Source organism: Vicugna pacos, chromosome 15 (assembly GCF_048564905.1).
Source record: "Vicugna pacos chromosome 15, VicPac4, whole genome shotgun sequence".
Lineage (NCBI taxonomy): Eukaryota > Metazoa > Chordata > Mammalia > Artiodactyla > Camelidae > Vicugna > Vicugna pacos.
Genome location: NC_133001.1, coordinates 15,132,727 through 15,158,723, shown reverse-complemented (window position 1 = coordinate 15,158,723; position 25,997 = coordinate 15,132,727). Strand labels below are relative to the sequence as shown.

The 25,997-nt window shown below is 33.0% G+C and overlaps 1 protein-coding gene across 2 annotated transcripts in view; it reads right to left on the bottom strand.

Moving 5' to 3' along the window:
- The window catches only part of WDPCP (WD repeat containing planar cell polarity effector), a 288,075-nt gene that overhangs the window by 48,801 nt on the left and 213,277 nt on the right, over positions 1-25,997 (bottom strand). For both annotated transcript variants that reach the window (XM_072937648.1, XM_031675558.2), the window contains exon 15: positions 5,312-5,474. In XM_072937648.1, the coding sequence (XP_072793749.1) occupies positions 5,312-5,474 (163 nt within the window). The remainder of the gene's footprint in view (positions 1-5,311; positions 5,475-25,997) is intronic.

Sequence of the window (25,997 nt, the reverse complement as noted above, 5' to 3'; positions counted from 1 at the left end):
GTAATGATTCTTTCTTATGGAACTTGTCTGTTTGGTATCCAACATATGATCATTTTTGGGTCAGTATTTGATGCTTTCTTGGGAAGAACATTTATTGTCTATTATCAGAGTGTAGAATTTGATAAATATCCGTGATATCTACCTTACTGTAAGTTGTTTATGTAGTCTTTCTCCTTACTTATTTTTGCCAACTTAATCAATTTTGTAATAAGAATAATTAGTTAAAGCCTTATGTTATTAGGGTCTGTGTCTCCTTATACTTCTTGTAGTTTTCCTTTACAGAGGTGGGTCCTGTGTTATTTGGTGCATAGATTTTTTCATGTTTTATCTTTTCTGTGAAATATGCACGTTAACATTTCTTTGTCAGTATTTAATGCTTTTGGTCTTGAACTCCGTTATCTCTGTAATCAGGATTTCTACTATTTCTTATTTTTATTTGTCTGAAGGACTTTTCCTGTCTCTTTAGTTGTAACTTTTCTGAATCAGTTTATTTTCACTGTATCTCTCTATAGTATATAGCTGGATCTTTGAGAGCAAATTGAAAATTCTTTTAATAGATGAGGTTAAGTCCATTTATCTTAATTTATATGACTAATTTTCTTGGTCTCTAGTCTGAATATTTTATAATTATGCAAATTTGGTTATATTTGCTTATGTTCCTGAGGTTTGAATGTGTGTCCTTTGCTCAGTAATTTATTTTTTAAAATGGTATTTAGAAAGGTTTGTAGTTTTGTTTTAGTGGTTATCTTGTACTAATATCTTTTTAAATGCACTTAGTCTCTTAATTAACTTTTTATTATCTGATGTATCAGTGTTTATTGGCATCTTTTAACTTGCACCTATACCTGTACAGCAATCAGTGAGGTTATTTTACTATTCTCTCTCATTCTGTTTTCCTCCCATTTTTAAAAACTTGTATCATTTCTATTTAATCACAACATACGTATCTGTACATGCATCTTTCACACTCATATCCCTACACTCCCGTTCGTATTTCCTATCTACATTTACATGTATTAAAACATTCACAGTCTTTTTGTTGAAATTTTCCCAGTCATCTCATGGTTGGATGAAGCTCCTCCTCTAGTACATTCCTCAAGAAAGATTCATGGAGACTGTTTCTCTTTAGCTTTGATACATGAAGGAGAACATGAGTGGATACAAATCCTTGTTTTACACTTTCTTTCACTGAGATTTTTTTTTTTAATTGCAGCTCCACTTTTGCCTTGCCTTGTATTTTATTTTTGAAAAGGTTGATGCTAGTTAAATTTGTTGTTTTAGTAAGTTACTTGATCTCTTTACTAGGAGGCCTTGAAGATTTTTTAGATTAATTATTGAAATCTTAAGAGTTTTAGGAAATGTCTTAGAGCTGATGGTTCTAAGATAATTTTTCTCAGGCGCTAGGTAGGATCTTTCAATATGTATATCCAAGTGTTTTTTGTAAAAATTTATTTCTGAAACATTTTCCTGGATTATAGTTTTTAATATTAATTCTATTATATTGTTTTGATTTTCTTCTTCAAGGAGTCAAACTGTATAAATGCTGCTGCTTTTTTGCCTTATCTCTCATTCCATTTTTCTCCCTGACATTTTAATATCTTCTTTATTTCTTTTTCAGTCTCCTGTCTTCTGCCATTTTCAGTGCCTTTTATTAAATTTTAATTTCAATTTATTCTCACTTTAGTGCCTTGAATTTATTTTTCATTTCTCAGATAATATTGTCACTTTCTTCCTTTTCTTTCTTGACTTCAGTGAACTTTTCTTTCCTCCTTCCCTCTCCTGCTCTTCCCTCCTCTTTTAATTTTTGTCTTTCCAATTCAGAGTGAGTTTCCATGTACCCGGTTGCTTGTTTGAGTATATTCTGCATGGAGTGTTGCACCGTTTTCCTCTACTTCTTGGTTGCTCTGAGCTGGGGATGGCGGGAGATTTTTCACAATTGATGTGTTTGTTTTTGTTTTCTGTTTCTTTAAAGTAACACTGTATGGAACTGTTTATATTTTTCCTATTTATTTTTGTGATATTGGGATGTATTTTGTGAAATTCTGGTTTAGTAGTGACCTCAGTATAGCAAAGTCTAGGGACTTGTTGGTGTAAGGATAGATATGTAGACCAGTGGAACATAATGGCAAATCCAGAAATAAACCTTTACATTTATGGTCAACTGATTTTTGACAAAACTACAGAGGCAATTAAGTGGGGGAAAGGAATCTTTTCAACAAATGGTGCTGGGAAAATTTGATTTCCATGTACAAAATAATGAACTTAGACCCTTATCACATTATACATGAAAATTAACTCAAAATGGATTTAAACATAAGAACTAAAACTTCTAGAACAAAACATAAGAGAAAATTTGGGGGTCCTTAGTTTAGTAAAAGATTTCTTATATACAACACAAAAAGCACAATTGATAAAAATAGCTAAACTGGGCATCACCAAAGTTTGAAACTTTTGTACTTCAACAGACACTGTTAGGAAAATGAAAGGGCAAGCCTGGGAGAAAATATTTGCAAATTATAATCTGTAAAGGATTTATATTCCGATTATATAAAGAAATTTATTAATAAGACAAACCCAATTTTAAAAAGGTCAAAAATTTTGAATAGATGTTACACCAAAGAAGATATACTAATGGCTAATAACCATGTAAAAATGCTCAACATCTAAAAAAACAGTTTTAAAAGGACTATAAACTCCAAGAAAAATGCTCAACATCATTAGTCATTAGGTAATTGTAAATTAAAATCTTAATGAGATACCACTCTACACCCAGTAGAATGGTTATAATTTTTAAAAACTGACAACACCAACCATAGGTGAGAATATGGAGAAACTAGAACCCTCAAACATAGCTGGTAGATATTTAAAATGTTACAGTCACTTTGGAAAAACAGTCTGGCAATTTCTTGAAACTAAGAAGATAAATACAAACTTTTAACAATATGATCCCCAATTCCACTCCTAGATATCTACCCAAGGGAAATGAAAACAAATGTCCAAACACTTACATGTGCATATTTATAGCAATATTATTTATAATAGCCAAAAATGTAAATAATTCAAATATTCATCAGCTGGTGAGTAGATAAACAAAATGTGGTATATCTATTCAGCAATCAAAAAGGAATACACCACATGATACAACAGCTAGGATCTGAAAAACATAATGCTAAGTAAGAGGAACCTGACACAAAAGACAAAATGTTGTATGACTCCATTTATATGACATTTCTAGTTTCATTTATGTAAAATTTCTCTGGAGACAAAGCAGACCAATGATTGGCTCAGACTGGAAGAGGAAATGGGAACTGACTGTAAATTGGCAAAGTGAAAGAAGTAGGACTTCCAGGTAGCTGAAGAGAATAATGACTGCCTTCCTTTCTACCTCCTAGTACTTCCTCTATAAACAACACAGAACATAGTAAAGGGAGGGAGAATTGAAACACATGGGAAAAGTGAAACTAAATGAAAACCACATCTTCAGCATAATTTGAAGACAGACATCAAAATAATTGTAAATAAAATGGAAAAAAACCTAAATCCCAATGCATGACCTCTCCATGATTTTGTAGATTAGAGTATGGATGATATGAAAGGAGCTTAAAAGTACCATGCAATTTGAAGGGGCAGTTTTTAAATGCATTGCTTCTGGGGTGAGGAGTTGGATGGGTGGAGAGGCATCTTTTGGCAACTGGGTGTGAAGGAGGAAAGAAACATAAGAGGAAAATTTAAGGTCCTGCAGGACAAAAAAGAGTAAAAAAATGAGAGGTCATATAACTCCATTGGAGTATGTAGAAAACTTAATTAGCCCTTATTTGGTTCTCTCATTTCTGGGATATCTTTTAAAATTTCTGGCTAGTCTGCCCTTCTGTCACTTGACCTTAGCAGGCTAGCAGAGCTGTGACTCCCTGTTCCTTTCCTGTCAAGTTTGTTACTTTTATTGATAGTAAGTTTGCTATTTTTATTGACAGTGCTGCTGGGTCGGGTTCCTCCACTCTTAAGTTCCAGATCAAGTTAGCTGTTGATTTCCACAACCTGTCCTACTGGAGTAGAATTACAAGGCTAAACTACCTTAGGGATGGTGGGAGTATGGGAACAGCCGCAAAACATCACAGGTTCCCACTTTCTTACTCGAAGTTCAGCAGATTTTTGTGAAAAAATGCTTTTCAATTTGTTGTTTGCCTCTATTTGATGTCCTGAGCCCTGAAATGGTAGTTTTTGTCCATTTTTATAGTTGTTTCCTAAGGAGATGTGCTGACCTCTAAACTTTGCTGTACCTGGAAATCCTGCCCCTTTATTTACTACTAATCTACATAGTTTGAGGCATGTTTTTCGAGGGTATTATAAGTGTGTGTATATATATAAAATTGATAGATATCAAATACATTACATATTTGATGTATCATATGTATCATCTTATATAAATGAAAAATCTTACACATATGAAAAATGTGGCCTCTTCAACATTATTGCATATAGATGTGATCCTCAGGAGCAGGCATGTAAAGTATAGACCAGGGGCCAAATCCTGTCCACTGCCTAATTTTGTAAATAAAGTTTTATTGTAACATAGCCACACTCATTCATTTATATATTGTCTATGGCTGCTTTAATATTACAGCACCAGAGTTGAGTAGTTGCGATAGTCTGTATGGCCCACAATGACTAATATCTGGCCCTTTCCACAAAAAATTTTCTTACCTTTGCTTCAAAGCATTATCATCATACTGAAAAACTGTGCTCTACACTGGAATTTGACACAACATTGTAAAATGATTATAAATCAATAAAAAAAGCATTATCATCATCATAATTAACATTATAATTATCATAAATAATACTATTACTTTGTCTAGTGTTTTTAATTTCACACTTATGTTTTTATTTTCTCAATAACTCAATGTGGCAAGCAGGATAGATATTAAATGATCATTTATCAGATTTCAAAAACAAATGGCAAGCTTGCATAAGTGGGAACATATAAAATTGTAATATCCAAAGTAAATATTCTAAAAATTAATATTTTAATATAATAATAAAATTTAATAACAGAATGCAAATAGATTCAGTACATTATAGTAATTTCATTTGGCCTTGAATAATAACATTCTTTCTGACAATGTTCCATTTATATTCAATTCTGCCTCCATCATGCTTGCTCTTCCATGACCAAACTACTGCAAAATCCTAGCCATGAAAATCACAGGTTTTTCTTTGACATTATTTTGCATTTAAACAGGGAATATTTAAACTGTTTAATACTAAGTACTTTTCCTTAATGGAGCAGTTTTCTCAGTTCAGCATAGCTTACTTGTCAGAAGACTCATTCAGTGTTCTTTGTTGAATAATACGTTTATGGATTGAACAAAAAGGAGGGAGGTTATCTAGAAATGTGTCTTCTCCTTGAGGTGTTAAAGATAGGCCAACAAAAGCTTCATTGAGCGTATCTCCTCTGTCCAAAGGCCCCAGGAGTTCTGTTAAAAAAGGATTATGATATGAGTCAAAAATTTAGTGGCATATTCATATAAGTAGAACAAAAAGTTCTAAAATTTTTATGGAACCACAAATAACCTTAGATAGCCAAAACAACCCTGAAAGGAAAGAACCAAGTTGGAGCTATCGTACTGTCTGATTTCAAACTATATTACAAAGTCATAGGAATCAAAACGTCATGGTATTGGTAGAAAAACAGATACATAGATCAGTAGAACAGAATTGAGAGCCTAGAAGTAAACCCTCATATTTATTCATAATTAATTGACAACGAAGGAACAACAAATATGCACTGGAGAAAGAAGTCTCTTCAGTGAATGGTGGGAAACTGGACAGGCTCATGCACAAAAATGAAACCAGACCACTATTTCACACAATACACAAAAATTAATTCAAAATGAGTTAAAGACTTGAATGTACAATCTGAAACCATAAACCTCCTTAAAGAAAACATAGGAAATACACTCTTTGACATTGGGTTTAGCATTATCTTTCTAGATATGTCTTCTCAGGCAAGGGAAACAAAAGAAACAATAAACAAATTGGATTCCATCCAACCAAAAATCTGCACAGTGAAGTGAACCATCAGTAAAACAAAAAGACAACCTATCGAATGGAAGAAAGTATTTGCCAATGATATATCCGATAAGGGGTTAATACACAACATATATAAAGAACTCATACAGCTCAACAACAAAAAAACCAAACAACCCTATTAAAAAATGGGGAGGGGACCTAAATAGGACCTGAATAGAGGACGGCCAACAGGCATGTGAAAAGATATTCAACATCACTAATTATTAGGGAAATGCAAATCAAAACTACAATGAGATGTCACCTCATACCTGTGAGAATGCTATTATCTAAGAGACAAAAAATAACAAGTGTTGTCAAGGATGTGGAGTAAAGGAAAACCTCATACACTGCTGGTGGGAATGGAAACTGGTGCAGCCACTATGGCAAACAGTATGGAGGGTTCTCAAAAAATTAAAATAGAACTACCATATGATCTGGCTAATCCCTCTACTGGGTATTTATTCAAAGAATATGAAAACACTAATCCAAAAATATATATGTACCCATGTACTCATTGCAAATAGCAAAGATACAGAAACAACATAAGTGCCCATCAGTGGATAAATAGGTAAAGAAGATGTGGTATATATGTACACATGATAGGATACTACTTAGCCATGAAGATGTAATCTTGCCATTTGCAACAACATGGATGGACCTTGAGGGTATTAAGTGAAATACAAGTACCATAAGATATCACTCATATGTGGAATATAAAAGAATATACAAACAAACCCCAAAATGAATGAATAAACCAAACAAAAACAACTATGTAGATACAGAAAATAGACTACTGGTGATCAGAAGGTAAGGGTAATGGGGGAGAGGGGAAAATGGGTAAAGAGGATTTAACAGTATGGTAACAGATGGAAATTAAATTTTTGGTGGCAAGCAGGTTGTAGGGTATACATAAATAGAAATATAATATACATATGAAACTTATATAATGTTGTAAATCAGTATTACCTCAACAAAAAATAGAATAAAAATTAAAAAATGATAGCCTAGAGTTCTGGCTTCTTTTTGAAAAATTAGAATATTTGGTAAAGTTTGGCCTCCATTTCTTACGAGCAGAAATCTGCTGAACCAGAATGGCTATTGCCCACTTTAGTGGGATAGGTACACTCCAATTCTTATTAGTCTACATCATAACCTGTTATGTCCACAACACTGAAGCTGAGTATCTGTTCCATTTATCATCAGGCTTATACTCCCATAGGCATTCAGGTTTGCTTTAGAACAGGGTGATCAAACTACAGCCCCTAGGCCAAATACAGCCAGCCTTCCAAACAGTTTTGTATGGCACATGATGTAAGAATATCTTTTACATTTTAAAGTGGCTGAAAAATAATATTTTCAGGCATGTGAAAATTATATTTAAATTTCAGAGTCCGAATAAAATCTTATTGGAACACAGTCATACTCATTTGCTTACATATTGTCTATGGATGCTTTCCTGCTACCATATCAGAGCTGAGTAGTTGGGATAGTCCATATGACCTGCACAGCCTAAAATATTTACTGTCTGAACCTTTACAAAAGAAGTTTGCTTAGACCTGCACTAGAACAAAAGAGAAGAGTTCTTCCTACTCCTTTTTCTTTAATCTTTTTCTTTTTCCTGTCTCTTATACTTTTTTTTGTTTGTTTTGTTTTGTTTTGCTCTTATATGTGCTCCTTCAGACCCAGGATAGAACTGCCTTATCAAATTACATTTCACATCAAGAAGGAAAACAGTGCAAAATCTAAGACTTGAGGGTTCTCATCTCTGCCTTTAACTTTATGTGATCTTAGGTCATTTAATCTCTCTCAGCATCTATTTCCTTATTTATGTAATAATAGTGCTAAGTAAAATCATCTCTAAAATATTTCCTTACTTTAAAGTCCATGAAGCAGATGAAAAAAGAAACACGGGAAGAGATAAGTAAGGTAGATGGAATAAAAATGTAAAGGACAAAGACTATAAAGAATCACTGGGAAGTTCCTGGTGGATAAGTAGGTAAGACAGTATAAAAATTGCTACCTTTATTGAGTTAGACCCTTTACATAGATTACCTTTATTGCTCATAATGACCCTGTAAGGCAAGTATCATTATCCCATTTGTGGATACAGAAACTGAGAGTTAAAGAGGTTAATTAGTTTGTTCTAAACCAATACTTACTAAGTAGCAAAAGAATAGAGGTTCATACCTTGAATATTTGGCTCCAGACCCAGTTCTGTTCCATTTCAACAAACTGCCTGAGTCAAAAGAAGAGTGAGCTAAGAGAACTTACTGCTGTTACGTTTGTCTTCTGAAATAAAGGGCACTATTTCTCTGATGATTTTATACATTATTCTTTAAATCTATTCTCGTGTTGGCCTTGTGCCTTAAAAAGTAGATATCCTTTTCAGTCTAAAAATCTCCAAAGGATTTTCAGGGTAAAACACATTTCAAGATGTGCAATCACATGGAAGAATGAAAATCTTTTATAATATTGTTTGTTAAACTGACAGCTCTACTTAACAGAAGCCATTAAAATATTTACAAAGTAGCAGCTGCTCTTGTAAAGAAAAATACAGCTTTTTGGAGGCATAAAAAGAAACAAGTTGATAAGTACAAGATAAGCCATTTGACGGCTTCTTTGTGTACACTGCACAATATATAGAAAATACTGATATTTACAGAACAATTATAAAGTCTTTTAAGTTAAAAGGACAGGACCCAAACCCAGTAAGAGCTGTTTATAAGAATTCTTCATATTGACCTTTTAAACAACTATTCAGGAAGCCCCCCAAACATTATAATCCTTTAAGACATATTAGGTTTTTGATTTCTTTTTTTAATCAGTTTTGTTCATAGAAGTTTGTCTGTCTGTCTGTCTGTCTGTCTATCTATCTATCTATCTATCTATCTATCTATCTATCTCAATTGGGAGTTCTCTACTGAACTGGAATTTCGGCCAGTGATCTCATAATAATAATTACAAGTCATAGGAAATAGTTTAAGAGAGCAAAAATGTTTAAAAGTAACTGAACATTTGCATTTTTATGCCTTAATCTATTAATCTGATATTTTATAAAGAAACTGAATGACTGATTCTTTTTAAAAGAAACCCTTTAAAAAAGGTTATTAAGCTGCATTGTTGGTAGTTTTTATTAGTTTTCTCAAAAAAGAGCAATGATATACAATATTTATAATCAAATTATTTATGAAGAAAGGAAAAAATACAAGAAGGTAGCTTTTGGTAGAATCTTGATAGTTAAATGAAAGAGTGACATTAATCATGCTCCTGTGATATGAGCATGGTAATTTTATTTAGTAAGTTCTACTTGCTGGTAAGAGCATTAACTGAACAGAAAGTCTGGTAGTGATTTCTAAATCTCTGATATATTAATAGCTTGAGAAGGACAAATACTATAATTTAATTATTAAATATTCATATAAGTTATGGAATTATTCCAAACCTTTAGAAAACATTTTGATGGCATTTCAGTTCATTTTTTCTTGTTCCTCAAACACATTATTTTTTGTTCTTAAGGAAAATAATATTTTTCTATTTTTTAGAAATGGAAAAAGGCAAGACACTAAGATAATAATGTGAGAAGTGTTAGGATCAAGAAGTATCAACAGCTTATCAAAAGTAAGAAAGAGCAGGAAAGAAGAGCCAGAAAGGTTAGAAGACATGAGCATAGGCAACTTACCCTTTAGGTTTAATGTTATGAGACCCTACACAATTGTTATCAACCATTTCAAAGTGTTGATATGATCTGTATGAAAGTCATGCCCTCCAGTGTAAGAAATGCAGCATTTATTTTGTTACAGTTCTGTTTTCATTAGGAAAATATGAGCACAAAAAGGAAAAATAAGCATATTGTTAATAATGTGTTATCATAATACTTTATGACTGAAAGTTTGTCTTTAACGTTGGGTTTTACCTTGTCATCCTTTGAGACCTTTGATATAAATTGATATCCTCAATCAAAATAAGTAATAATTATTCATCCTTTGGGGAGATATTAATGTATCAGATTAAAGTACTTTATAAGAATTTTATGTTCAGTTATCATTACTATATATTGATTGATGTGTTGGGTTTCAGTGTACATATATGTTATCAAAGTATATCGTACAGAAAAGCAGATGCTTGAAACAGTTGATTCCAGAGTGATTTGGTGGGAGAAGAAATCTTATTTAAAAAGATTGAATTTCATTTTTCATTGTTTGTCCTAGGTTGGAAAATGTAGTGAATATCAAGAATCAGTAAGTGTGTTTATTGTGTATTGTTAATCAGTTAATTGATTTTCTACAATTGAAATTTAGTGATGATACTAGTTAGCATTATTCTATTTCTATTCATTTCCTCAAAACTGTATGGCAATTTTACAGTTAAATATGAGGGCTAGGAAATACGTAAAGTTGAAGTCTTGTTTAACCGCAGTTTACTAAATGATTTAATAATAGTATTTAGATTTCAAGGATTTTTTACTCTTATTTTTGAGTTAATATTAACGGAACCTTATTTTCATCTATTCTCTAAACTTTTATTAACTCATAACTAATAAGATTTAAATAAAATAACTGGTAAAGGAGGCCAAGGCTGATGGGCCTTTTATTTGAAATTTTATATATACAAATTTAAAAACTGTTCCAATTAGTAAACTACTAACTTAGGCAATATAATTACTGATCATTTTATGAGTTTTATTCTGGGCCATGCCATCTGATTTTGGGCTGGTCACTTAACTCTTCAGAATGTTGATGAGGGCTTTAGAAATGGGCATCTTGTATATTGCTGATTGTATCTTGTTGGTAAACAAACACTTTAATGGGAAATTAGGCATTACATACAAAAGTATTTATACTCTTTCTGGCCTAGAAATTCTCTATCTTGAAATTTGTTCTGTTTATGTTTCCTGTATAAATGCTAACATAATGTGCACAAAGGTATTTTCAAAGATACTTAGGCCAGCTTGTAACATTTTATTATGGAATTTCAGCCTGTCTGAAACCAGAGAGAACAGCATACAATGAACCTCTAAGCTAGTTGTCCACCATTCGGCACTCACCATTTTATGGTCAATCTTTCCTCTACATCCCCAACCACTTCCACACCCTGCCCCCTGGATTATTTTGAAGCAAATCCTGGACAGATCATTTTATTTGAAATATTTTATAAAGTACCCCTTAAAAGGTAAGCTCTTCCACTTTTTAAACATAACACAATCCCATCATTACACCCCTCCCAAAACAAAATCATTAATTATCCAGTTTTTCCCCTGGTTAGCTGGTTATTATATATACATTTTAAGTTTGTATGCTTGAATTAACAGCCAAGCAAGGTCCACAAATTGAGTTTAGGTCCACAAATTGAGTTTAGTTAATAAATTTCTGAAGGACTCTTTTAATCTATAAACTAATTATTTCCCCTTCTTGCACATTTAAAAACTTTGGGTCATTTGTCTTACAGAGTTTCCCACAATCTGGACTTTGTTGATTGAATCTTGGTTATTTAACATGTTCTTCTGACCCCTGTAAATTAGTACTTGATTAGACTGAGGTTATTTATTTTTTCAGAGGGGAGGGAGATTAAGACTTTACGCATAATGTTATGCCGTTCCATCAAAAAGTATACAACTCTGGTTCTCTCTTTTTGTAAGATTGGTGGTCAGGGATGGTCATTGTGTATTCCGTTAATTCATGAGTTTGCAAAAATGATAACATTTAAATTTTATCATTTGAAATATAATATTTGCTGTTTTGATTCATTGCAGTGATAATCCTTAGTGATGCTTAAATTGTCTCATTCTGAGCCAGTGGAACTCTGTCCACATTAGTTCCTATGTCTTTTCAACATGACCCTACCATTAATCATTGATTAGTTCCTTGCTTTCTGCTCTGAAAAAATGTTCCAGGATCATCTTAAGCAATTTCTGCTGCAGACCAGAAAATAGTTTTTTGCCAAGGAGTTCTCATTCATATTTATTGGAAAAAATGGTATTTAAGATCACAATCTGGCACTAGCAGTGCCTTTGTTTTAGGAATGGTCATTTTCTTTATGTCCTTTCAGTGATACAGCTAGGATAAAGGTTTTGTTTGATTTTTAAATTTTTAAAATTACAAACTACATCATTAGTTTATACTGGTATTGCCAATTCAAATTCAGGTCTACAGTGATTTTTTTTCATCAGTGTTACTACATTTATATCTCCATTCTCCTATGTTGAACATTCTAGTTTTTAATAATATTCACATAACTGTTCATTTTATCCTGCACCACATATGTGACTCTTGGAATCTTATTACCAATGATACTGCCTCTGATAATATGACTAAAAATATTGAAAGTTTTTAAAAGGGATCTTTTTGTCCTTAGGGTATACCCATTTGGGATGTACAGTTATAAATACTGTACTTTTAAAAGTCACTTGGAATAATTCCTGTGTTGTTATAGTGATGACTGGATACATAGTTAGCTTTGTTTCATTTTTAGAATCACTTTTTTAAAGCCAATTTTGTTTTAGAATTATGTAAAGTTACTTGGCTCCAAAATCCAATCTGTAATGCGGGGCATAATCAAAGAAGTCTAAGTACTACACCTATTCCCTTTTTCTTAGTTCCTTCTTCTCTCTCTATAACTATTGTGAGAATTAATAGTCATCCTTCTATTAAAATTTAAGCAAAAATATACTTAGATAAAGTAGCATACCTTTTGCCCACCTTGTTCTTTTTTCCCCACAGTAGATCCTGAAGATCACTCTATTGTGTGTGGGTGTATTTTACATATATATATATATATATATATATATACATATCTCCTTTCTGTAGCTGCACAGTTTTCCATTATGTGGATATAGTATAGTGTATTCAACAAGCCTCCTTTTAATGGATATTTAGACTCTATCCAGTCTGTCTTTTGTTATCATAAATAGTGCTATAATAAATAGCTTTAAGTATTCATCTTTCCATGTATATATAATTTTTTTTTTCTGTTTTGACCAAGGTATCTTTGGGTTAGATTTCTAGAAGTGGGATTTCTGGGTCAAAGGTCAACTTTATAGTTTTATTAGATATTGCCAAATTCTCTTATACAGGCTTTATATAGTTTTGTTCTCCCAGTGGTATTGTTTGAGAATGTGTCCTTACAGCCTTGCCAAGAAAATGTGTTGTCAGATTTTTGGAATCCAATGGGTGAAAAATATCTCAGGGTAGTTGTAATTTGCTGTGAACTCTGTTCATCTTTGGCCCATTTTCCTTTAAGACTGTGGGTCTTTTCTTCTCTATTTTTAGAAGCTCTTTATATATTAGAGCTAGTAAAGTTTTATTCATGTAAGCTGCAAATATTTTCCTGTTAATTACATTTTAAAATTTTGCTTACTATGGGTTTTTTTTTGGCCTGTATTTTAATTGTAGGTTAACACATTTATTATTCTTTTCCCTTTGTACTTCTAGACTTTGAAACATGATATGTTGATTTTCTATTACCGCCACAACCAACTACCACAAATCTAGCAGCTGATATCAACACCCATCTATTATCTCACTGTTCTGTGGGTCAGAAGTCCAGGTACAGTGTATCTTGGTTGGGCCCCTTCCTCAGGACCCTGCAAGGTTGAAATAAAGTTGTTGCTGGGCTAAGCTGTTGTCTGGTGGTTCTGTAGAGAAGATTCTTCTCCCAAACTCATTCTGGCTGTTAGCTAAATTCAGTTCCTTGAGGTTATAGCACTGAGGTCTCAACCCCTTCCTTACTGGCTGTCAGCAAGGACCATTTTTGCTCCTAGAGGATGCCTGTATTCCTTTGCGGGCTTCCCATGTGGACCCAGCAACAGAAAGCCAAGCCTCTCTCACAAGTCAAATCTTTCTGACCTTCTCTACTGCCACATCTTCCTGGCTCATCTGATAGGCTGAGCCCACCTGGATAATCTCCATGCAACTGTAATTACATTTGCAAAGTCTACTTTTGCCATTTAACATAGCATATTCGTTGGATCTAGGGATTCAGATATGGACATCTTTAGGAGACCCTTTTTGCCTACCACTCAATTTTAGGAAAGTTTCCCCCATTCCCAGCTTTCATACTAGACTTCACCCATGTTTTCTTCAAGTATTTAAATGCTTTACATTTAAATCTCTCATTCTTCTGTAATTTATTACAGTGTAAGGAGTGAATCCAATTTTATCACTAAAATTCAAAACTAATATAGTCAGTTATAGAGACCACACTTATTAGAAAGTTGAAGTTAATCTTTTCTTCACTGATTTGAGCTGCCTTTATCATATACTAAATTCCCATATGGATTGTCTACCCTGTTCTGTTGGGATACCAATATAATACTTTTAATTATAGAGTCTTTATAGTATGTTTAAAAGTCTGTGGGGCCAGCTCCTTCTCATTGTTCTTTTGTAGGATTTTCCTGGCTTCTTTGTTTATTCATCTTTATAAAATAATTTTACAATTAATGTGTTAACCTCAGGAGAAAGTGTGATGGTATTTTTATATGCATAGTGCTAAATTTGTTAGTTTACTTGGGGAAGATGATTTTGTCAAATGCTTTTACTTTGTCTATGGAAGTGATCATATGTTTTTATTAGTTAGCTTCATGAATATGATGAATAAATGTATTTCCTGACACAAACCATTCTTGCAAAGGGGAATAAAACACACTTGGTCATGACTTCTTTTTTTAATGTGCCTCTGAATTCTATTTCCTAACATCTCATTTAAGAGTTAGAATGATATTTGTGAGAATGTTCTGCAGTATAGTCTTTGATAGGTTAAAATCAATGGTTTACTTTCCTCATGACAAGAATTTTGAAAGTTTCCTCATTTTTAAATGATCTAGGAAAGTTTAAGGGCCATTGGAATAATCTGATATTTATAAGTTCGGTAGAATTTCCCTATTAAACTGCCTGAGCCAGGAGTTTTGCTGTAGGGAGAGAACTTAAATTCTTCCATTTTCTTCTAAGGTAACTTGCCATCTAAGACTTGATGCTAGCCTTGCAGATTGTGGTTTTCTTAGAAATTATCCATTTGAATAAGACTTCAAATTTATTTGCGTAGTTATATAAAATAGTCTCTTATGGTACTTTAAATTTCCTGTCTTGATAATTATTCCATATTTGTCATTTCCTGATTTTGTGTGTTTGTATTTAATTCCTTTTCCCATTGATTAGGTCAGCTACTGATTTATGTTGATTTTTTTCAAATGACTAAATTTTAGATGTAGTAGTTCTATTGACTTTGTTTTTGAACTTCAATTTCTAGAAACTGAAAGCTAGAAATCCTAGCATTAATTTCTGCTTTTATTTTATTAAGCCTTTTCTTTTTTTTTTTTTTGAGTGGGAGGTTTTGCTTTCTTGTTTTTTAGCTTTTTAAGTTATGTCTTTTTTAAATTTCATTTTTCAATATAAGTATTAAATGCTATACATTTCCCTCTGGTAACTCAAAGATTATGATATATTAGATTTTCATTATTTCTTTATATTAATTATTTTTGTTTTGGGTTTTTTTGGGGGGGTAATTAGGTTTACTTATTTATTTTTTTAATGGAGGTACTGGAGATTGAACTTAGGACCTTGTGTTTGCTAAGCACATGCTCTACCACTGAGCTCTACCCTCCCCACTCTTTATTTTTATTTTTAAAAAAATTTGCAATTTAACTTGATCTAAGAATTATTCAATACTGTGTTTTTAAGTTTCCAAGTTACAGGCCTTTTAATTTTTATTTTATTATTCCTCATTTTGCTGCTTTCAGAAAAGTTTTATTTTCCATATTATTTCTGTTCTTTCCAATTTACAGGTTTATTGACATTTTCTTTGTAGTCTAAGATATGGCTGTTTTCCTGAATGTTTCTGTGAGCATTTACAAAAAGGTGTATCCTCCATTATCAGAGTTCAGAGTTTATCATGGATGTAAAAGATTAAATTCACTGATATGCTGTTTAGGTCTTAAGTTTTTGTCCACTTGATCTTTCTTGCATTGAGAGAGCTATATTGAAGTCTCTTTTGATAGAGCAGTTCTCTTTGTCTCTCCTTGCATCTCTTGTAATTTATTTGATGAGAGCTGCTGTGTGGTTAGAATTTCCATAACTCTTGTATTTTCATTGTGAACTGCATGTTTTAGCAGTATGAAGTGTCCTCCTCTCTCTCTTTTTGGTCTGAATTCTCCCTTATGATATCAAGAGTGTGACTTCTCATTTCTTTCTTTTTCTTTTTTTTTGACTTCTCATTTCTTTTAATTGCATTTGTCCACATCTTTGTTTATCCTTTTATTTTTAACCTTCCTGAAAATCTCTCCCTCTTCCTTCATCCCTCCCTGAGAAAGTGAGATCATGTGTATCTATTCTGCATGCAGCTTTGTGCTTGACTTGGCTTTGCTTGATAATCTGAACTGTTTTTTTTTAATAAATGAGATAAATTAGTTTATATTTATTGATATCTTTATGTTTGGCCTCTGATTTGTCATAGTTTCATTGTACACACACATACACAGTCTGATACCTGCATCATTTAATGTGTACATATAAACTTCTAATATTTAGGAAGGTTTGAATTTATTCTGATAGTTACATTTATGTCTATATTATGTCTGTACCTTTATGTAATACCCCTGACACCTAAAAAAGGGAACCATTGTCTGTTGGCTCCCTACTGTAATACTGGAATTAGCTACTAGCCCATTTTCTTGTTTATCCTTCTCCAATGTGACGTTTGAAGTAGTATCCCTTTTACTTCCAGCCAGTATCTATAAAGCAATCAGTGTACTTATTCTACCGTTTTTGTTCTCTCCACATTTTTTTTGGTATAATTACACTGTTTTATGCCATTCTCTCCCATATAACGGTCATTTTTTTAAAAAAAATTGTGGTAAAAAATGCATTTAAACTTTTTCATCTTAAATATTCTTAAGTATACAGTTCAGTAGTGTTAACTATAGTCACATTGTTCTGCAACAGGTTTCTAGACCTTTTCATCTAACAAAATTGAAACTTTATGTCCATTAGACACAATCCCCTACCATCTGCCTTACCTACCACCTTTCTATATTCTGTTGGTATACTTTTGATACTTCATAGGAGCAGAATCATTTGTCCTTTGTGACTGGTTCATCACTTAGTTCTCTAGGTAGATATATTTTATAATGCTCACCTGGTCCTTATGTAGCTGTCTTCATTTATTTTGGTTGTCTGAATCTCTTTCTCTATTAGATTTCCCAGGAATGGCTCATGGGAATAATAGATTGCTTTGGTTGAATTTAAAATCTGGTTCATATTTTCTTTTCTTGAGTGTCTCAAATATACTAATATGTGTTTTGGAGTAAATAGTTGCTATCAAAAAGTAATCATCTAATGCCCAAAGGATTTTGCCTGTTTTCTCTAGAGTCCAAGAATTTCATTAGAATGTCTTGATATTGGGCAAAATGGGCTGATTTTCCCAACTATATGATATACATTTTAAGTTTTAGTATGAAGTCTTTTTTATTTCAGGAAAGTTGTTTTTTTTTTTTTTTTTTTTTTTTTTTTTTAGAGTTTTACATTATTCTGTTGTATTTGGTTTTTCTTCAGGAACTCCTATTATACATACGTTGGATCTTCTTTGCCTACTGTTTATATCTAATAGTTTCTCGAGTTCTTTTTATCTCTTCCTCCCCTTTTTTTTTCAGATTCAGTGTTTTATTCAAGACATACTTTTTTATTGAGTATAACTGACATAATGTTATATTAGGTATATAACATAATGATTTGATATTTGCATATATTGCAGAATGATCACCATAATAAATCCAGTTAACATTTTCCAGCATACATACAGTTTTTTTCTTATGATTATAACTTTCTCAATCCAAGCTCCTACATAATTTCAAGTATGCAGTACCAAACTATAGTCACCATGCTGTACATTACATCCCCATGACTTACTACTTTTATAGTTGGAAATTGTATACCTTTTTGACCCCCTTCACCCATTTTGCCCACACCCACCCCCAATTCAGGCAGCCACCAATCTCTTCTCTATATCCATGAGCTTGCTGTGTTTTATTTAGTTTTTATTTTTAGATTCCACATATAAGTGAGACCAATGCTATTTGTCTTTTTCTGACTTTTTTCATATAGCATAATTCCCTCAAGATCCATCCATCTTGTCAAAAATGGAACGGTTTCATTTTTTTTAATGTCTGAATAATACTCCATTGTGCGTATCTGTGTGTTTGCCACATTTTCTTCATCCATTCATCAGTTGATGGACACATAGGTTACTTCTGTGGCTTGGCTACTGTGAATAATGCTTCAGTGAATGTGGGAGTGAAATTTCTTCAAGATCCTGATTTCAGTTTTTTTGGATTTATACCCAGAAGTGGGATTGCTGTATCATATAGGTGTTCTATTTTAATTTTTTGAGGAACCTCTATATTGTTTTCTATAGTGGCTGCAACAATTTACATTCCCACCAACAATATGCAGAGTCCTTAAAAAACTAAAAGTAGAGTTACCATATGATCCAGCAATCCCACTCCAAGGCATATATCCAGAGAAGATTCTAATTTGAGAAGATACATACACCCCAATGTTCATAGCTGCACTATTTACAATAGCCAAGACATGGAAGCAACCTAGATGTCCACTGACAAATGATTGGATAAAGATGTTATACACACACACACACACACACACACACACACACACACACACACACACACACAATGGAATTCTACTCAGCCATAAAAAAGAATGAAATAACGCCATTTGCAGCAACATGGACAGACCTAGAGAGTATCATACTAAGTGAAGTAAGTCAGACAGAGAAAGCAAATATCATATATCACTTATATGTGGGATCTAAAAAAATTGATACAAATGAACTTATTTACAAAACAGAAAGAGACTCAACAGACAGAAAACAAACTTATGGTTACCAAAGGGGAAAGGGAAGGGAAGGATAACTTAAGAGTTTACAGCAGATACAGACTATTAAATGTAAAACAGATTAACAACCAGGTCCTACTGTATAGCACAGGGAACTATATTCAGTATCTTGTATGTAATAAGCTATAGTGAAAAAGAATATGAGGAAGAATATGTGTAATTGAATTACTATGCTGCACATCAGAAACTAACACAACATTGCAAGTCAACTAAACTTCAGTGAAAGAACCAATTACACTCCTACCAACAGTCCACAAGGGTTTCCTTTTCTCCACATCCTCATCAACACTTATTTCTTGTCTTTTTGATAATAACCATTCTCACATTTCTGAAATGATTTTTCCCTTTTATTTCGTTATTTTCTTAGTTCTTTCATCTCTGAAACATTTTACTTCTATAATCAGTTTTGAATTTCTTATACTGATTTATGGCCTTTTATAACTTATATCATTGTATTAATTTATTTAAAACTTATTTAATTAGATTAGGGTCAGTTTTCATCTGTTCGTGTGCATGTCTTTCTGCAGTGCTTTCACTGTTCATAGGGAAATTATTCTGTTCCTTATTGTTTTTAAAAAGTAGCTTTGTATGAGATTTGACTGCAGTCTTTTACTACTATTCATTTTTATGAGAATTGGTCTTTCTATACTTTGATGAGGCAGGGTGGGCCAAGATAACTTTTTTATCTTCATAGATCTGGAGCACCTGAGTCTGTTGTGTTCAAGTAGTCAAAAATATGGTCTCCTGTTGTCTTAGTCCATTAGGGTTGCTGTAACAGAATACCACAGATGAGGTGGCTTATAAACAACAAAGAATTTATTTCTTATAGTTCTGGAGGCTGGAAGTCCGAGATCCAGGTGCCAGCATGGTCATGTTCTGGTGAAGGCCCTCTTCTGGGCTGCAGATTGCCAATTTCTGTCTCCTCACATGGCAGACATGGGGGAGGGATCTCTCTGCACTCTTTTACAAGGGCACTAATCCCATTAATCGCTCTACCCAATACCCTAATCACCTTCCAAAAGCCCCACTTATAATACTATTGTGTTAGGGGTTAGGATTTCAATGTATGAATTTTGAGGGGACACAATCAGACCATAGTACCTATACTCTTTAATTTCAACCTCTTTTTTCCTATGGCCCTGTTGTGTCAGTTATGTTCAATTTGGTCTCGTCTCTCAACTGTTTCTCCTTATTTTGGGGACTTATCTAGAAAGAGTATTTTGATTTGTTAGTTTTAAGCATTTAGAGGACCCAGAATCTGGTCCATTCCAGTAACTCTATAACTTCTCACAGTTCTCTTGTATTCACAAATTAGAGCCTTCTGTATTCCCTCCAGTTTCTGCTGTCCTAAGAGTGCCCATGGAAGATTTTCCAGGTAGTACCTGAGTTCTCCATCTCTCAGGACCGTGAGTCCCTTATCTTTCCTCTGCTTCTCCCATGAAGTAGTTGTTGTTGTTATTATTATCATCATTATTTGTGTATGTATGTGTGTCCCTGCTTTCAAAGTCTGTGTTCATGCTGAAAATCAAGATCAGGGAAGCTTTTGCTCTTCTGCTCCATGGGAGCTTTCTGTCCTCCCTGAGCTTGACTTGGGATATCTACATTGTTTCACAGGTGTACAGTAACAGTTCAACTCCCTACCTGGCGCTCCCCTTAGAGTTATGCCTGGCTGGTGTGACTGAGTGCTTGCAGCCAGAAGCAAGAGTCCTTTGGGAGTCACCCCCTTCAATCCCCTTACTGGGTCAGTGAAAAAATAGTAAAAGTAGTAGTATCACAGGTGGACAAAAGGCTGCTCCAGTCCACCCCTTTGCAAGGGTGTGGGTGGAGGTTACCTCCCACTTACACATCTCTTAAATCTCTTCACTGTGTCAGACTGGAGTCAAGCTCAACAAGGTCTCATTTCCCCACTGACTCTGCAAAGCCTGTCCCGTGGCTGTAGTTTCACTGGACAGAAGGTAGGGACAGTGGGAATCTTGTTCATCCATTCATGTATGTCCCTAATTAGATGACAAGGCATTTGGGTACCATAAGAGAATGCTAGTTACTCGCACCATTTACCTGTACTTCACTGACTTGACTTTGACATTCAGAGCACTAGGCAGAAATTACATTGCATCAACATTCACCATTGAATCCATTAAAGTTTTAGTACATTTTGTAGCTGTTGGTGATTTTTTCCAACCCACTTACATTTTGGGGTTCTTAAGAACATGTTAACACTAGATTTTGTTGTAGATGTTGTCCATGGATTTTGGGGTTTATTATCCTCTTTGCTCTTTCTGTTCTTAAGAGGGGTTTCAAGGAGATTCAGACACTACACTGATGCCATCTTTTCAGAATTCTCTGGTAGCACTGATTTTCATAAAAACAGGGAATAACTGAAATACCCAGCAGTAGGATATTGGTTAAATAAATTATAGTATATCCATACAACTGAGTTGAATAATGTAGCTGTTAAAAAGAGAGGAAGGGATCAATTTACATATTGACAAACAGCTTTCCAAAATATTTCACTGTATTTTTTTAAACAGCAGATATTAAAACAGGAAGTAATAAGTGACCATCATATTTTGTTAAAGATATGTCAAAGTTAAGGGAAAGCTAGAAAAATATGTAATATGTTAAGATTTCTTTTATGGTAGCTGGGATTAAACAGAGCTTTTATTTTCCAAATTTTTATGTAACACTTATGTATAATTAACTTTTGTCATCAGAAAGAAATATGTATTTTAAAAACATAATGGTCATAGTATAAAAATTATGTAACCTGTAAAATATACAGGTTAATACACATATATAATTGTAAATAATATACATACACATATAACTGGTAACATTACTTGCTTCTAAAAACTAAACTGGGTGATTACAGAGCAGGCTTGAGGTTAGAATTTTGCACTATAAACTACACCTTTTAAATTCTGAATGATGTGTATATTCATTATTCAAAGAAATAATTTAAAATTAAAAAAATATGAATATACATACTTAATGCACATCTAAAATAGGTAATTTAGGAAGTGGCCAAGCTTAATTGCTTCTTTTGTTAAAATTTATTAGCATAGGAAATTTTAAAACAATAAATGGAACCAATTATACTGAAAACTGATGTTTTCTACTGGAAGCTACTACAACAATAATAGGGTCTAAAGACAGTGAATTAGAATATTTTAAATGGCAGTATTTCCACTTAATTGTTTTATTTCCACTTAATTGTTTATTCTAGCAAGTCATGGATAGGCTTTAAAAAATGCTTTTCTTTTGAAGCATAGAAATAAATCCATCAAATGAAGAACCAAAATAATCTGTTAGAACAAGGTTCACCAAACTGTGAACAGGCCAAATCCGGCCCTCTGTCTGTTTTTCTGCAATGTGTAAGCTAAGAATGATTTTTACATTTTCAATGGTTGGAAGAAAGTCAATAGAAGAATACTTTGTGACATGTGAACGTTATCTGAGACTTACATTTCAATGTCCATGAATAAAGTTTTATTGAAACTCAGCCTTGATCTTTTATTTACATATTGTCTATGGCTGCTTTTGCACAATGACAGAGTACGAGTTGAATAGTTGTGACAGAAACTATGTCCCACGGATTCTAAAATATTTACCATCTGGCCCTTTACAGAAAATAATCTACTGACCTTTACTTAAGAATACTTCATTAGTGCACGCTTCGGCAGCACATATACTAAAAAAGAATACTTCATTAATGTAGAAAAGCTGACTCCATTAGAATCATAGGTTTTAAATCATTCCTCTGCAATTTTACTTTGGTTCTAACAGAATGATCATCAGAACAATTACTTTGGTCCTCAATTAGTCATTTTTCATTTTCACTCATGACTTAGGTAAATTCTTGAGACCAAGAGATAAAGTATTTGAAATAACTTTCTTTCTCTTGAACAAAAATCTTACCTCACATCTGTCATCCTGGAGTAAAAGAGTTGACTAACATATCATTTTCTGTTGGGCCACATAATTAATGGACCAGTGCACACACTGATGGGTTGAGATGAAAAGTGACTGAAATTTGAACTGTTAGCTTTCCCTTTCTTGTTACTTCAAAACTAGTTTGGGCTTTAAACATAATCTTACAGGTGTTTATCTTTTCTTACTTGTCAGATAAATAGGCTTCCTGAGACATAGTTCTGTAGTTTGGTCTACCTAAAAAAGAAAAACCCAAGAATCCTACAGTTGAATCCAGAGATAAAGACTTAACTACATAATGTCTCTTAAGTTTGCCTCAATTCATTATATATCTTTCATATCCATCCAGATATGAAAATTAGAAGGGTCAGTATTGAATACTAAGTTACTTGGTAATTCAAGGTACAGGTATTAAAACCTTAAATACTTCTAAAAACTAGACATTTGAATTATTATCTTATTGAAATTTAGACCACACAAGTTTTGTTGCAAATTTGGTCAAGTTAGAAGGAGCAGATCATGATGGATTTTCATTGACTAGACTATACTTTTCTGTACAATTTGCATTATTTTGATGAGTTTATATTACTTTTATTATTAAGACTAGTTAAGATTAAATTATCTAATATTCAGGAAGGAATATTTAGACTAATATTAGTGAGAAGTCAATAAAATGTAATATTTGTGTTTATCCCTTATGTCAGTTCAAAATTATGCAGCTCTTAGAAAAGTATGATGTGAGTATATATTTGTTTCTACATTTACTTAAATATTTTATTGTAAAACTAGAAATTTCTCATAAAATACACCATGCTATAAAACACAGATTTCCCTAAAGGTCTCCAGTGAAGCTTTTGGTGTTAATAGCAATTTTAATTCAGCATATATTATTAACAGCATATATTAAAATACTGGTTAAAAACCTGCAACAATTAATAAAATTATTTTCTTAATCCTCGATCTGAAATAGCTGCTGAACTATACTGATGTCTGAATTATCTGTGATGTTTCAACATACAAATTACATATATGCATAGTGTCATAAATCTTTGCATTGCTCTTGACTATTTGGTCTTTTTAGTGTTTTCCTGATAGATGCTTTTATGAGCCCAAACACAGCAGCATTTTCTGAATTTACCTTTAGGCATTAAGACAAAAGAAGTAGAGGTATTATAACCTGACTTGTTTAAAGTATCACTATGTTACTTTGAATGACATCCTACAATTTACAAGTAGGGTGTGGCTAATAAAGTCATTGAAGCAGACATAAGCATAGGTTTCCCCTTATACACAGTCCTGGCCTGTCAGTCACATCTCCCAAATGCTTTGTTGCACAGGCATGCCAATAACTAAAACCACATTTTTTATCATTCTTCTACCCAAAGGCTTTTAAAAGGCCATGCAATTACATCAGTGTTTGAAACCCAAGATTAATATTTAAGTCGTCAAGCAAAGACTTCTATTCCATCTAAAAGAGCAAAATTTCCTTGCAATTGATATAATGTATTAAAATTGTAAAAATTATATTTAAACTTGTTAAAATTTTGTCTTTGAAGTACTTGTTCTGCCTTGCTTCCAAATTTTCTATGTAGTAACTTTTACACATCTGGAAATGCTAATATAAATGACCTAAATATATATGCACATTATCTTCAGTGGTTTATTGAATATTCACATTAAGGAACAGAAAAAAAAACAAACAGGAAAAAAGGATGTATGGTAGGAGGGGGCTATAGCTCAAGTGGTCGAGTGCTTGCTTAGCATGTATGAGGTCCTGGGTTCAATCCTCAGTACCACCTCTAAACATAAATAAACAAATAAGATAAATAAAACAAATTACCTCCCCCCCCAAATCTATGGCTATGCTGACTACATCTCCTTCCCCTGCTGCCCCAAACATGAATCCTTGGTAATTTTTCTTTTTTCTTTATGTATTATCTGTCTGTATTCTATTGTTTATGTGGTAATCTGGTACATAGTTTTAACTCAGAGGCATAGATCTGGGTGGTAGAAGCAGAGTTTAAACCAATAAAAGTTCTCCATTTGTTTTAGAACTTCATAGTTTTAGAAAATTGGTTCCTGTTATTGCTGAGTTTTGAGATTTCTTTCTGTATTCCAGATAAAAGGACCTTGTCAGATATGTGGTTTGCAGGTATTTTCTCCCAATCTATAGCTTGTCTTTTCATCGTCTTGAGATGGTCTTTCACAGAGCAAAAGCCTTTTTTTTAGTAACTCCTATTTATCAATATTTTATCAGTTATGATTTCAGAGTCATATCTCAGAATTCTTCTGGTGTGAAGTCGAGAACAAGGCACATTTGTTTTTGCCTATGGTTATCAAGTTGTTCCATCACATTTGTTGAAAAGCTATCCTTCCTCCAATGAATTGCTCTTGTACTTTTGTAAAGTCATTTGGGCTTATTTGTGTGGGTCTATGTCTGGGTTTTTTTTTTATCCTGTTTCATTGATCTCTGTCTGTCCCTTCACCAGTAAAATAGTTGAAAAAAAATTTTTTTTTTTGGCTAAGGATATGGTCTATCTTGGCGTATATTTCACAAGCAATTGAAAAGAATATATGTTCTGATGTTGGCTAAGTTACAGTGCTGTTGAGCTATTCTATCTCCTCGCTGCATTTCTGTCTGGTTTTACCAGTAAATTGTTCGGAGAGGGCTGTTGATGTCTCTGACAACTGTGGGCTTCTCTAATTCTTCTTTTAATTCTGTCACTCTTTAGCTTCACTTATTTGGTAGCTCTTTTGTTTAGTGCATACACATTTAGGTTAAGTATGTCCTCTTAGTGGATTGGTCTTTTATGATTATGTAATGTCCCTCTGTGAATCTCCCTGGTAATTTTTTTTTCCGCTCTGAAGTCTACATTATCTGACACTAATAGAGCTACTCCTGATTTCTTTTCACTAATGTTTGGGTAGTATATCTTTCTGTATCCTTTTACACACAGCCTACTTGTATCTTTATACCTGAAATGAGTCTCTGGTAAACTGTATATACACTGGGTCTTTTTTTTTTTTAACAGCCTGCAAATGTCTGCATTTAAATTGATATATTTAGACCACTGACATTTAAGTATTGCTCTTCTAGGG